This window comes from Dipodomys merriami, unplaced genomic scaffold (assembly GCF_024711535.1).
Source record: "Dipodomys merriami isolate MVZ:Mamm:240054 unplaced genomic scaffold, mDipMer1.0.p SCAF_19, whole genome shotgun sequence".
NCBI lineage: Eukaryota > Metazoa > Chordata > Mammalia > Rodentia > Heteromyidae > Dipodomys > Dipodomys merriami.
The window spans coordinates 3712774-3727758 of record NW_027203270.1 but is presented as its reverse complement, the minus strand read 5'-3'; the positions used below and the strand labels follow the sequence as shown (position 1 = coordinate 3727758).

Here is a 14985-nt window from a genome sequence, read left to right as displayed (position 1 = left end):
AATGAACAAGTAAAAGTTTAAAAAGGAGGAGCTTAAATCTTAAAAATATGATTAGAATTCAGTAAACTATTTTATATGTGAAATAAATTTGAGGAAGTGGTGCTGTGGCTCAAGCGGTAGAGCACTAACCTTGAGTTGAAGGGCTAAGGGACATGACCCTTCAAGCCCCATGACCGACCAAAAAAAAAAAAAAATTACAAGAGTGAAGTAAATTTGACACTTAAAGATACAAAGATACTTCACAGTTTGCACTTATTCACTGTTTCACTTTTTTGTTGTTGTTGTTGGTTGTGGGGCCTGAACTCTGGGCCTAGGTGCCATCCCTCAGCTCTTCAGCTCAAGGCTGGCACCCAACCACTTGAGTCACAGCACCAGTTTTGGCTTTTTTCTGCTTATGTAGTGCTGAGGAATCGAACCCAGGGCCTCATGCATGCAAGGCAAGCACTCTACTACTGAGCCACCTTCCCAGTCCCGTTTTACATTTTAAACGTAAGTTAAAACTCTGTTGGCCATATAAAGCGACAGAATTGAAGATGCCCAACTTGTATTTTTGTCTTTATAATTACTGTGCTTGCATCATTTGTACCCAAGCAACTGTTTAAACACAGGAGGTGCAGTGCTATGGGGCAAGAGGCTGCTACCTGTGGCCAAAGCCTGCTCAGATCTTAACATTATTATATACATTATCTGCTTATGTCCCTGTGGTTGGATTTGATGAAGCTCCAGCCCCCTGAAGGTCTATAAGTGCCATACAAAAATGAGACATACCTATTTTGTATTACTCACATAGTCTCCATGCATAACAGGGCATATTGGACCTGAATATGATTTATGAACTGAATGTATTTGTTTTGGCCTAGCCTATCATAGCTCTTGGATCAGGAAATGGATTTGTGCCTTTACATTTGTCAGAATCTGGTGCTTTTGGCCAGGCTGGTGCTGAGTCAATAAAGGTTGTTGCAAGCCTGACCCTGACATTCTGATATCTAGATGTTGGGCCATGAAGGAAGCTTCCAGCTTCTTTCAACTATAATACCCAAGAACCTCCTTCTTACCCTCCTCTGGTCAGCCTGAAACTAGCTGTGGTAGGGCTGCTGACCACATCCTAATTAGATTTCTTTATCTACTCTGCTCCAATTGCCCCCATCAAGACAGTGGTGACATAACAGGGTCTTTCTGTGTCCCCAGGGATTCTGGAAATGGAATCCTTGGCCCTATTCTCATGATCAGAACATTGAGGTTGACAATAAACCACTCAAAAACTGAAAGTGGCACTTTGGGTCAAGTGGTAGAGCACTAGCCTTGACAAAGAGCCTCAGGGAGAGCACCAAGGTCCTGAAGTCAAGGCCTACAACTGAAAAACAAAAACAGACAGCCAAATCGTGAGTGAAAAAGCCAAGCAAAAGTGTAAGGCCCTGAATTCAAGCCCCAGTACCAACAGAAGAAGAAAAAGAAAGAGAATGCAAGAGAAGCAAGAAAATGTTTATGTAGTTTATAGATGTCTCAGAGCTGTGAAATAAAAAGCTACATTGCACTGGCCACCAGTGGCTCAGGCCTGTAATCCTAGGTACTCAGTAGGCTAGATCTGAGGATTGTGGGTGGAAGCCAGCCTGGGAAGAAAAGTCCCTGTGTGACTCTTATCTCCAATAAGCTACTAAAAAAGTCAGAAGTGGCGCTATGACTCAAGTGGTAGAGCACTAGCCTTGAGCACAAAGAGACTCAGGGACAGTACCCAGGCCCTGAATTCAAATCCCAGGACCACCACCACTACCACCAGCAACAAAATGTTTCATTGATATACTCCAGCCATATTGGTCTATTCCTGGACTTGACCAAGAGTGGATATGAGAGGCTGAAATCCAGCCTGTATTGTGCTTCTAAGTGGTATGTTCTGGTGTCAAATTAGATCAAACTGGTGAAGTAGATGTCTTTTTCTAATTTCTATAAAGGCACTGTCATTGATAGTCTCGCCACCATATTGAACATCAGAATCAAGTTAATAAAAAAGAACTCTGGACAAGTACACATACAGCTCTCAACTAGACAAGTGGAACACAGGCTGAAGTTGAGATGCAGAAGTTTGTGATTTGAAGCCAGCCCAGACAGAAAAGTCCATGAAACTCTTCACAAACAAAAACCCAGGCTAGAGGGATGGCTTAACTGGTAAAGTACCAACCAGGCATGAAGCTGAACAAATGTGAGGTCTGGAGATCAAACCCTGGTATTGGCTAAAAAATTCCCAAATGAAGGTATAAATGTCAAGATAATGATGATTTTTCACATAGGTTCTATGATTTCCAAAATATTTTTTCACCAATTTGTATCTTATAAAAAAAATCTGTGACACTATTGGGACTGCATTGTTTTATACCAACTTGGTAAGGAAGATACCATGAGACCAACAGTTGAGGTAGATCATCTGAGCATGCCACTTTGGTAGCTGAGGAGGAGAGCTTCCAACTAAGGACTAAGACTAAAAATCATTAGCTATGGCCACTATTCTCAACTCAAGCCAAAAGGAGATGCTGAGAAGAGATACAATAGAAAGTAACAATGCACTTCAGGAGGAAATGCTGTCATCATAAAAGAAAACTATTGATCAGGAAGAGACAAGTGAGAATGTGATTCTCCAGGAGCAAGTAAATGTTTCATATTTTCAAGAATGTCAGAATGCTTTATCATAAGCCTTTACCATAAAGATAACACTTTGACTAAAAATCAGAGTACATTCCTAAGTTTCAAAACCCATTCTCTGCATATACAAGGCAGCAAATACAGACACATGAATGAGCAGATATAATAGGGTTGTTCAAGTTACAAAAAGAACAAGCAAGCCAAGCACCCATGACTCACATCTATAACCTAAGCTACTCAGGAGGCCGAGATCTGAGCATTACAGTTTGAAGACAGCCCAGACAGGAAAGACCACAAGACTCTTATCAGCAATTAACCACCCAAAAGCCAGAAGCACAGCTGTCGCTCAAGTGATGGAGGATTAGCCTTGAGCAAAAAAGTTCAGGGATGGCTTCCAGGCTCTGAGCTCAAGCTCCAGGACCAGCACAAACAAACAACAAAAACAGGCAAAAGAAAAGAGGCTTACCCAGGGTCATTTGTTTTTACAAAGCAACCCATGCATCCCTAATCTCTTCAATGCTGCCTGCATCTCCTGGTTCCTCAGGGTGTAGATCATGGGGTTGAGCATGAGGGTAATGACTGTGTGGCTGATGGACACAGCCTTGTCCATGGGGAGGGCAGTGAACGGACGGGCATAGAGGTAAATGCTTGGAATGAAGATCATAGACATTACGATGATATGTATGGTACAGGTGGAAGCTGTCTTTCTCCTTGCCTCCCCTGGGTGGGACCTGAGCATCACTAGGATGATCAAGTAGAAGATAAGGAGGAGAAAGAACCAGATGACATCTAGCATCCCACTGTTGGAGATCATGAGCAACTCTAAGAGGGAGGTGTTCATGCAGGCGAGCCTCAGGACTTGAGGAACATCACAGTAGAAGTTATCTAGAACATTAGAGCTACATAATGGCAAGGGGAGCATCAGAGAAAGCTGGATGATGGAGTGGACAAAGTCTACTGACCAAGCCATCACCACCAGTCCCACACAGAGCTGAGTGTTCATGATAGTGACAGTGGAGTGGCCTGGAGATGGCAATTAGCTGATCATAGACCATCACAGAGGAAGAAGACCATGGCACCTCCCAGGAAATGGAAGAAGAAGAGCTGGGCCATGCAGCCCTGGTAGATGTTTGTCTTCTCAGACAGGATGTCCACCAGCATCTTGGGGGCTGTGACTGAGGAGAAACAGAGGTCTAACACAGCTTTGTGATTACAAAGCATGGGGGTGTGGAGCCGAGCATCTGCAGTGGCTGTGACAATGCCACAACAGTGGTGGTATAGACAAACAAAAAGACCAGAAACAGGAAAAGCTGGAGCTCCCAGGTCTGTGGCGGTCCCAGCAAGACAAATTCTGACACCCATGTGAAGTTCTCTGGTTCCATGCTGTCTTCTCCATCAACCTACAGGAAGGAACCCTAGATATAGATGCATAAGGTGAGCAGCTGCCCTTCTGGTGTGCAGAGGCTCAGAGCCAAGTTGTTCACATCTGTATGAGAATGAGCCTCATGGGCAGACCCTGAGATCTATGGCTGCCTTTGTCTCTGAAGAGCTGGTAAGTGGGTGCTGGAGGACATGTTCATGAGATACTTGAAAACCATCCAGAAGAACATGCAACCTGCCATTCACAGTTTGACACAGAGGTGGGAAGGCACTTGAATTAAGGCAGATGAGGAGTGGAGTTCAGGTCTTCCATTTTCTTCAGACTTCACTCACTGGTTTTATCGGAGGTACATTTCCACATCTGTAAGTTAGCCACCGAGAGGCTCAGCTGAATTTTCTGTAGGTTTAAACAGAAAGACTCACATGAATTCTAGAACAGACTGCAAGAATATATGGCAATCACTACTTACTTTGTGAAGACTCCTAAAGATGTCTCTCTGTGTCTAAGCTTTAAGTTTTTAGCAGTATTCACATATTTAACACATCAAAATGTCAACAGACTTTCCACGTACCTGTGGTTTTAGTGCACAATTCAGTCAAAAGATCCTAGGGTCCTAGGATCCTAAATTTCCCAACTTGTTTTGTGCCCAGCAATGTCCATCCTTGTCATAGTCAGTATTTGCTGTGGAACTGCTGTGGCTACAGGGTGGATGTATAGTTATAAGCTATGAAAATTCTCGCAGGGTCCCTCTGGGCACAACTGGATGCATAATTTATGCAATTCCTTTCTGTTCTCAGTGAACAGGCTCCTCTGGGTCTGTAGACAAGATGGACATGAAGTGGAGAGATTCATGAAATTTAAAAATCTGTGATGAGCATCACCTGAAGAGTACTCAGAGAACTCTTCTGAACGGACAATTTTTTAAAGCAGATGTTACAAAATCTAAGGGCAAAGGACAAACAAAGGTGTTATTCAACTCCAATAAATTGGAATAGATGAAGTAATGGAAGGCTGAAAAGGAAGAGGTAAATGGGACAATAGGAGAGATGAAAGAGGGGGACAGAGAATGTTGGGGTCCCAGAGGGAATAAACCCTACTGGAGCAGGACATGAGAGAGAGAGTGGCCAGGTGAAATGAAAGAAGTCTCTCCATACCCCTGTTCAATTTCCCCTGTCCTACTGCAATCTATTATCTGCTGCCTACCATCCTTTCCCTTGCTTCTACTCTCATCTACCTTTCACACAGCAGCCCAGGAAACCTTTCTAAATCCTGAAGTGATCGTGTGTCTTTCTTGTTATAACATTTACTAGCTGTCTAGTGCCCAAAGCTTAAGTTCAACTAATAAAAGCTCCTTAAAATGCTCTCTATAGATAGAATCAGGAATGAACAACATATTTACACATATGCATGCAACTCTACATCCATATTAAAAGAGAACATTTTACCTATGTAACAGAAGCATATAGAACACCTAACAAGCAGGATCGCAGGAGAAACACTTCCAGGCACATTATAGTAGAAATGATAGATCTGAATAATAAACAATCTTGCATGCAGCAAAAACAAAGAAGGAGCTATAGTATAATGGGGAAAAAATCAGAATCCTTTCAGATCTCTCTACACAGACACTGAATGCAAAAAAGGCCTGGGAAAGTACGATCTGAGCCTTGAGAACCAGTAACTGCTAGCCCAGACTGATATACCCAGCAAAGCTAGCATTCACATTTGATGGAGAAACTAAAATTTTTAATAGTAAAGAAAAACTAAATGAATTCATAAACAATAAGCCAGCATTGGAGAACACAACCTGAAGAAAGCAATCAAGAACAGGAATCCTTATCAGACAGGTATCACTAGAAGTCCAACTTAGTAAGCACAGGAGGAAAGGAAAGACGAAAAACTTAGGAAAATAGGAAATTGATGGGAAACACAATGCATCTCTCTATAATAACCATAAATATTAACGGCTCAATTCACCAATCAAAAGAAAAAGAACTACAGATTGGATTAAAAAACAAGACTCATCCATCTGTTGCCTTCAGGAGACCTACCTCTCAGCCAAACATACAAACAAACTCAGTGAAGGGTTGGAGAAAGAGCTAACAGGCAAATGCCCCCAGCAAGAAAAAGCAGGAGTAGGTATCCTGATATCTGACAAAATAAACTTTTCATTAAAATCAATACAAAAAGACATATTAATACAGGAAACAATCCAAGAAGATATTACCATTATCAACTTATACTCCCCAAATATTGGAGCACCCAAATATGGTAAGCAAACACTCTCAAACTTACAGAATAAAATAGATCCAAATACTATAATACAAGGAGACTTTAATACCCCACTCTCACCAAAGGACAGGACTATCAACCACAAGATTGGCAAAGAAGCTACCAAATTAAGTGAGGACATATTTCAAGTGGTACTAATTGACATTTACTGAACTTTCCACCCTAAAATGACATAGTACACATTCTTCTCAGCAGCTCATGGAACTTTTTCCAAAATAGACCATATCATAGTTAATACAAGGAACTTAAACAAATACAAGGGGATTGACATAATCCCCCGTATCCTATCTGACCACAGTGGAATCAAGCTAGTTCTCAATAACAAAGCATACCATAGAAATTACTCACATACATGGAAATTGAACAGCACACTTCTGAACAACACCTGAGTAACAACAGAAATTAAAGAAGAAATTAAAAAGTTCCTACAATTCAATGAAAATGAGGACACATCACAAGGAAAAAGCAGTCCCAAGGGGCAAATTTATTAAATTCAGTGCCCACATCAAGAAAATAAAACAGACCAAGTAAACAATCTCATGTTGCAATTAAAGCTGCTAGAAAAACATGAAAAAATTGACTCTAAAGTTACTAGATGGAGTGAGATAACCAAATTAAGAGTTGAAATCAATGAGATAGAGACTAAGAAAAGTATAAATAAAAATAATAAAACAAGGGCTGAGAAGGTGGCTCAGTGGTAGAGCGCTTGCCTTGCATGCATGAGGCCCTGGGTTCAATTCCTCAGCACCACATAAGCAAAAAGAAAAAAAGCCAGAAGTGGTGCTGTGGCTCAAGTGGTAGAGCGCTAGCCTTGAGCTGAAGAGCTGAGGGACAGTGCCCAGGCCCAGAGTTCAGGTCCCACGACCGGACCCACCTAATAAAATAATAAATAAAACAAGCCAGGCACTGGTGGCTCACACCTGTAATCCCAGCTACTCAAGAGGCTGAGATCTGAGGATGGCAGTTCAAAGCCAGCCCAGGCAGGAAAGTCCGTGAGACTCTTATCTCCATTAAACCACTAGAAAATCGGAAGTGGCACTGTGGCTCAAGCAGTAGCGTACTTGCCTTGAGCTGAAGAGCTGAGGGACAGTGCCCAGGCCCAGAATTCAAGCCCCACGACCCACAAAAATAAATAAATAAATAAATAGAATAATAATAAAACAAAAATCTGGGTTTTTTTTTTTTTGGAAAAAATAAAATTGATGGACCTTTGGCAAGATTAAAAAAAGAAGAGGGCTGGGAAGGTGGCTCAGTGGTAGAGCGCTTGCCTTGCATGCATGAGGCTGTGGGTTCGATTCCTCAGCACCACATAAACAAAAAGAAAAAAAAGCCGGAAGTGGCGCTGTGGCTCAAGTGGTAGAGTGCTAGCCTTGAGCTGAAGAGCTGAGGGACAGCATCCAGGCCCAGAGTTCAGGCCCCATGACTGGACCCAAAAAAATTAAAAAATAAATAAATAACAAGAGAGGAAACTCAAATCAATAAGATCAGGGATGCCATGGGAAAAATGAGAACAAATACTAAGACATCCAAACAATTATAAAGATTTATTTCCTAAAGCTATACTCAGTAAAGAAAGAAGACCTAGCAGAAATGGATGCATTTTTAGAGAAATACAAGTTGCTCAAACTGAGCAAAGAAGAAATCAATTAAATAAGCCAATATCTTACAATGAGATAAAGGAAGCAATCAGAAGTCTTTCCACAAGGAAAAGCCCAGGATTCAATACGGGATTCTATAAGACCTTTAAAGAGGGACTAATACCCTACTCCTCAAGCTCTTCAGGGAAATAGAAACAGAAGGAGCAATCCCAAACTCATTCTATGAAACCAATATTACATTCATCCCCAAACCAGGCAAAGATCCAACAAAAAAAGAGACCTACAGACCATTCTCCTTGATGAACATAGATACAAAGATCTTTAACAAAATTCTAGCCAACAGAATCCAGAAACATATCAAAGAAATCATACATCATGACCAAGTAGGCTTCATCCCAGAGATGCAGGGATGCTTTAACATATGTAAATCAATAAATGTAATCACATCAACAGATCCAAGGTCAAGGGCCACATGATTATCTCCATTGATGCAGAAAAGGTTTTTGATAAGATACAACATTCATTCATGTTAAAAGCTCTGGAGAATATAGGACTAGAAGGAACATTCCTTAAAACAATAAAAGCCATATCTGACATACCAATAGCCAATATTTTATACTTAATGGGGAAAAACTACAACCAATTCTCCTAAAATCAAGAACAAGGCAAGGATGCCCACTCTCTCCACTCCTCTTCAATATAGTTATGGAATCCTTAGCCAGAGGAATAAGGCAAGAAAAAGACATTAAATGGATCTGCATAGGGAAGGAAGAAATTAAACTATCCCTTTTTGCAGATGACATGATACTATACTTCCATGATCCCCAAGACTCCACCCCCAAACTCTTAGAACTTATAAGCCACTTTGGCAAAGTACCAGGATACAAAATCACCCCACAAAAATCAGTTGCCTTTCTTGTACACCAATAATGTACAAGCAGAAAGGAAAATCAAGGACACAACCCCATTCACAATAACCTCAGAAAAATTAAATATTTAGGAATTAACCTAACAAAAGATGTAAAAGGACTATTTAATGAGAAGAATAAAAACATAAAGAAAGAAATTACAGAAGACACCAGGAAATGGAAAGACTTTCCATGTTCTTGGATAGGCAGACTTAATATAGTGAAAATGGCCATACTGCCAAAATTAATATACAAATTCAATGCAATTCGTATTAAAATCCCAGTGGTGTTCATTACTAAAATACAGAAAATGGTCCAAAAATTCATATGCAACAACAAAAGACCTAGAATAGCCAAAACAGTTCTAGGCAAAAAAGAAACATGGGAGGGATCTTGATGCCAGACTTCAAACTTCTATAGAGCCATAATAACAAAGACAGCTTGGTACTGCCACAAAAACAGACCCAAAGACCAATGGAATAGAATAGAAGATCCAGAAATAAAACCACACGCCTACAGTCAGCTGATATTTGACAAAGGAGCCAAAGACGTACAGTGGATGAAGCACAGACTCTTCAACTACTTGTGCTGGGAAAACTGGGCGGCCACATACAGAAAACTAAAAGTGGACCCCAGCCTGTCACTATGCATTAACATCAACTCAAAATGGATTAAAGTCCTTAACATCAAATCTGAATCTCTGAAACTGCTGCAGGACAGAGTAGGAGAGACATTTGAACTTATAGGCACAGGCAAGAACTTCTGAACAGAGTTCCAGGGTCACAACAAATTGGAGAGAGACTTAAATGGGACTACCTTAAAATAGAAAGTTTCTGCACAGCTAAAGATGTAGCAACCAAACTAGAAAGACAGCCAACTACCTGGGGAAAATATTTACCAGCAATATATCAGACAAAGGGTTATTATCCAGTATATACAGGGAACTCAAGAAATTAATCCTTCCGGGCTGGGAAGGAGGCTCAGTGGTAGAGCGCTTGCCTTGCATGCCTGAGGCCCTGGGTTCGATTCCTCAGCACCACATAAGCAAAAAGGAAAAAACCGGGAGTGGTGCTGTGGCTCAAGTGGTAGAGTGCTAGCCTTGAGCTGAAGAGCTGAGGGACAGCATCCAGGCCCAGAGTTCAGGTCCCATGACCGGACCCCCCCCCAAAAAAAAAGAAATTAATCCTTCCCAAACCCAACAAACCAATTACTAAATGGGCAAAGGAATTAAAGAGAGACTTCTCAGAAGAAGAGATAAAAATGGCAAAGAAACACATGAGGAAATGTTCACCATCCCTGATTGTAAGGGAAATGCAAATAAAGATAACCCTGAGATACCACTTTACCCCAGTCAAAATGGCCCACATCCTAAAGTCAGCCAACAATAAATGCTGGAAGGGATGTGGAGAAAAAGGAACCCTATTATACTGCTAATGGGAATGTACATTTGTACATTCTGAAGGGTCCTCAGAAAGCTAAATATTGACCTCTGCTATTACCCATTTGTACATTCTGAAGGGTCCTCAGAAAGCTAAATATTGACCTCCGCTATTACCCAGCCATACCACTCCTAGGCATCTATCCTGAACAACAGGAACCAGGATACAAGGACACATGCACCTCCATGTTTATTGCAGCACTGTTCACAATAGCTAGGATATGGAAACAACCCAGATGCCCCACTACAGATGAATGGATCCAAAAATCGTGGTATCTACATACAATGGAATATTATGCAGCCATTAGAAAGGACAAAATAATGCTATTCACAGGGAAATGGTTGGAACTAGAAGAAATCATGTTGAGTGAGGTAAGCCAAGAGTACATGGTCTCCCTGATAAGTGTATGTTAAATCCAAAAAGTAAGGTGAAATGTCAAAGTAAACAAGACTCGAGAAACAAAGGACCTCCACTCATCTGGTCAAATCATTACTAAATGACCCCATGCTGCTGACCACATATATGGTATATATGTGCACATCGGAGGGAAACTAGGAGGAGGACACAGAACCAGAGGGAAACAGCGGAAAACATACAATAGTGGGACCCATCAGCTGTACTGGACATTGATCAAAACAAACTAAGTAACTCAATGGCAGTGATGGGAGGGAGGGAATGAGCAGGAAAGAGGGAACAGCTGACACTAAGCAAAAGAAATGTACAGATCACCAACGTGGAAGAAATAACTATTGTCAAAGCTCATAGAACTCATAAACTCTATAAAGACCACGATAAAGACAATTTGCCCCATGAAGGTTAGAATATGTTTGTGACTTTAACTAAATATCACTTTCCCACAATACTGTGAAATTTACATAATCATTTAATCACAATAAAAAATTGCAAAAATAAATAAATAAAGGCCAAATGCTCTTAAGGAAATATTTAGACAATGTTGAAAGTCAGACCACTAGGGAGGGGAATAAGGTGGAAGACAGGGACCAGAAAAGAATTCTAATGTGCTGGAGTTAATATGAAGCCGATAACCACTGAACATAGATATAATCAACAGATGAGGAATTCTGCAGGCTTTCAAGGAGGTTGTGGGACATTCTAAGTTTCAAGCATCTCCATATTTGGCATCTTCAAATTAGTGGAAGCAAGTTTTACCATTCACTTACTATTATCATTGAGCAAGTCACTGGGTCTTCATACTAAAACCATTTGAGATGATGATGAATGACGACGACGATGATGATGATGATATTTTCTGCTATTTTATCTATGTTTTGTGATACTGAAGTTAGAACTCAGTGCCATATACTTACTAGTCAGGCACTCTACCTCTTAAGCCACACCTCAAGCACATTTTTCTTTTGGTTACTTTTAAAATAAGGTTTTTACCAGCACAACTATGTTTATTGCAGCATTATTTACCATAGCTAAGATATGGAACCAACCCAGATGCCCCTCAGTAGATGAATGGATCAAGAAAATGTGGTATATATACACAATGGAATTCTGTGCCTCCATCAGAAAGAATGACATTGCCCCATTTGTTAGGAAAGGGAAAGACTTGGAAAAAATTGTATTAAGTAAGCCAGGCCCAAAGAAACATTGGTCCCATGGGTTCCCTTATTTGCAATAACTAGTATATGTCTGAGACAAACAGAAAAAGGTGAGATAAGATGATGTTAAGCGAAATGAACCCCAAGATAAGGACACAAGTGGTTTTTTTTTTCTTGCTTGCTATTGTTTCTAATGTATTTATAAGGTACCACATGATTTTTTTTTGTTGCTTTGTGTGTCACTCCACACAGAATAACCCATGTTTTCACTGTATTGATGTTGGTATAATTTGGGGACAGGAAGGGAAAAAAACAAATTGTTTAAATAGGGATACAGGTGGACCCATTGCAACAATGAGATGTACAAGTCGTTATGTCAAAAAATGAACTTTACAATTTAGGTGGGGGGTGAGGGCAGGGTAGTTGTGAAGATGGGAGGGAAGGGATGGTAGGGGAAGAACAAAGGAGGAGATAACAATGCTTGATAAGAAATGTACTCATTACCTTGCTCATGTAACTGTAACCCCTCTGTACAGTATTTTCACAATAAAAAACTTATTTAAAAAATAAAATAAGGTTTTGCTTTTATGTCCATGACTGGCCTTTAGGACCTTCTGCCTCTTAATCGCTTCTTACTGTAAGAAATAAGAGGCGAGGGGCTGGGAAGGTGGCTCAGTGGTAGAGCGCTTGCTTTGCATGCACGAGGCCCTGGGTTCGATTCCTCAGCACCACATAAGCAAAAAGAAAAAAAGCCGAAGAGGTGCTGTGGCTCAAGTGGTAGAGCACTAGCCTTGAGCTGAAGAGCTGAGGGACAGCGCCCAGGCCCAGAGTTCAGGCCCCATGACCAGACCCCCCCCCAAAAAAAAAAAGAAAAGAAAAGAAATAAGAGGAGAGCAAGAGTGACCAATAGGAGCTCAAGGCTTTCCTGGGGGACAGACCTGCCGGGATGCTCCAAGCAGGAATGGAGGCAGCAGCCATGGACAGATGTAGGCTGAATTTAAACAGAATTTTAGGGCAGTCACATTACATAGACTATGGGAATTCGAGGGTAGGGTCAGTTCCAAGAAGAGGTGTTATGAAGATGTTACATGGACTACAGGAACTGGGGGGGAGAGTCCCATTCGAAGAAGGAGTGTAATGACATTGTTGCAACTGGGGTGGGAATTGTTTGTCACACTGGAAAACAATACAGCTTCAGGGAAATAGAAACTTAACAGGTAGGGACACAAGGCAGGGCCTTAATCAGCAAGCTGACTCTGAGACCTTAGACTTGTGTAACTGGGATTACAGACCTTCATCACCAGGCCTGGTTATTTGTTCAGAGTCTCACTTACACTTTGTCTCAAGTGGAATCGAACTCCTACCCTCCCAATATCTGTCTTCCATTACCTGCGATGGCAGGCGTCATCCATCATCTCTAGCCCGTCCACTAATAGTCTTATGAGATTGTGTCAAAGTGTAAAAGTACCTGAAACAGGAATAGGTCCTCAAGATTCATTGTATTTTATAGAGACTTTGCCATACTTTCCAATGAGATACCACATTCTCACAGGGATTTGTCATAAAAGGGCAACCCATTTGAAGTTCATTTCTTGTACCAACTGAATAGGCGCCCGGCTAATCGATTCATGGCTGCCTTCATCTCCTGGTTCCTCAGGGTGTAGATCATGGGGTTGAGCATGGGGGTCATGACCGTGTGGCTGATGGACACAGCCTTGTCCATGGGGAAGGCAGTGAATGGACGGGCATAGAGGTAAATGCTTGGAATGAAGATCATGGACACCACAATGATGTGTGTGGTACAGGTGGAAGCTGCCTTTCTCCTTGCCTCCCCTGGGTGGGACTTGAGCATCACTAGGATGATCAAGTAGGAGATGAGGAGGAGAAAGAACCAGATGACATCTAGCATCCCACTGTTGGAGATCATGAGCAACTCTAAGAGGGAGGTGTCCATGCAGGCGAGCCTCAGGACTTGAGGAACATCACAGTAGAAGTTATCTAGGATATTGGGGCCACAGAATGGCAAGGGGAGCATCAGCGAGAGTTGCACAATGGAATGAACAAAGCCTCCTACCCATGCTGTCACCACCAGTCCCACACAGAGCTGAGTGTTCATGATGGTGACATAGTGGAGTGGCCTGGAGATGGCAATGAGGCGATCATAGGCCATCACAGAGAGGAAGAAGACCATGGCACCTCCCAGGAAGTAGAAGAAGAAGAGCTGGGCCATGCAGCCCTGGTAGGAGATGGTTTTCTTCTCAGACAGGAAGTCCACCAGCATCTTGGGGGCTGTGACTGAGGAGAAACAGAGGTCTAACACAGCCAGATTGCGAAGCAGAAAGTACATGGGGGTGTGGAGCCGAGCATCTGCAGTGGCTGTGACAATGATGAGGAGGTTTCCCACAACAGTGGTGGTATAGACAAACAGGAAGACCAGAAACAGGAAAAGCTGGAGCTCCCAGGTCTGTGACAGTCCCAGCAAGACAAATTCTGACACCCATGTGAAGTTCTCTGGTTCCATGCTGTCTTCTCCATCAACCTAGAGGGAAGGAACCATAGACCTAGATGCATAGGGTCCGCAGTGCCCTTCTGGTGTGCAGAGGCTCAGAGCCAAGTTGTTCACATCTGTATGAGAATGAGCCTCATGGGAAGACCCTGAGATCTATGGCTGCCTTTGTCTCTGAAGAGCTGGTAAGTGGGTGCTGGAGGACACGTTCATGAGATACTTGAAAACCGTCCAGGAGAACATGCAACCTGCCATTCACAGTTTGACACAGAGGTGGGAAGGCACTTGAATTAAGGCAGATGAGGAGTGGAGTTCAGGTCTTTCATTTTCTCCAGACTTCACTCACTGGTTTTATTGAGAGGTCCATTTCCACATCTGTAAGTTAGCCACCAAGAGGCTCAGTTGAATTTTCTGTGGGCTTAAACAGAAAGACTCACATGAATTCTAGGACATAGTCTATTCTAAAGACTTCTCTCGCTGGGTGCCGGTGGCTCACGCTTGTAATCCTAGCTACTCAGGAGACTGAGATCTGAGGATCGCAGTTCAGAGCCAGCCTGGACAGGAAAGTCCATGAAACTCTTATCTCCAATAAACCACCAGAAAACCTGAAGTGGTGTGGTAGCTCAAGAGGTAGAGAGCTAGCCTTGAGCTGAAAAACT

The 14985-nt window shown here is 42.0% G+C and overlaps 1 protein-coding gene and 1 pseudogene across 1 annotated transcript; both read right to left on the bottom strand.

Moving 5' to 3' along the window:
• Positions 1 to 3106: 3106 nt before the first annotated feature.
• On the bottom strand, positions 3107 to 4016 carry LOC138830348 (olfactory receptor 4D2-like; annotated as a pseudogene).
• Positions 4017 to 13404: 9388 nt separating this feature from the next.
• Positions 13405 to 14341, bottom strand: LOC138830347 (olfactory receptor 4D2-like). The gene has a single exon (XM_070026726.1). It carries the CDS (start codon positions 14339 to 14341, stop codon positions 13406 to 13408), a length of 936 nt encoding a protein of 311 aa, XP_069882827.1. The 3' UTR covers position 13405.
• Positions 14342 to 14985: the final 644 nt, after the last annotated feature.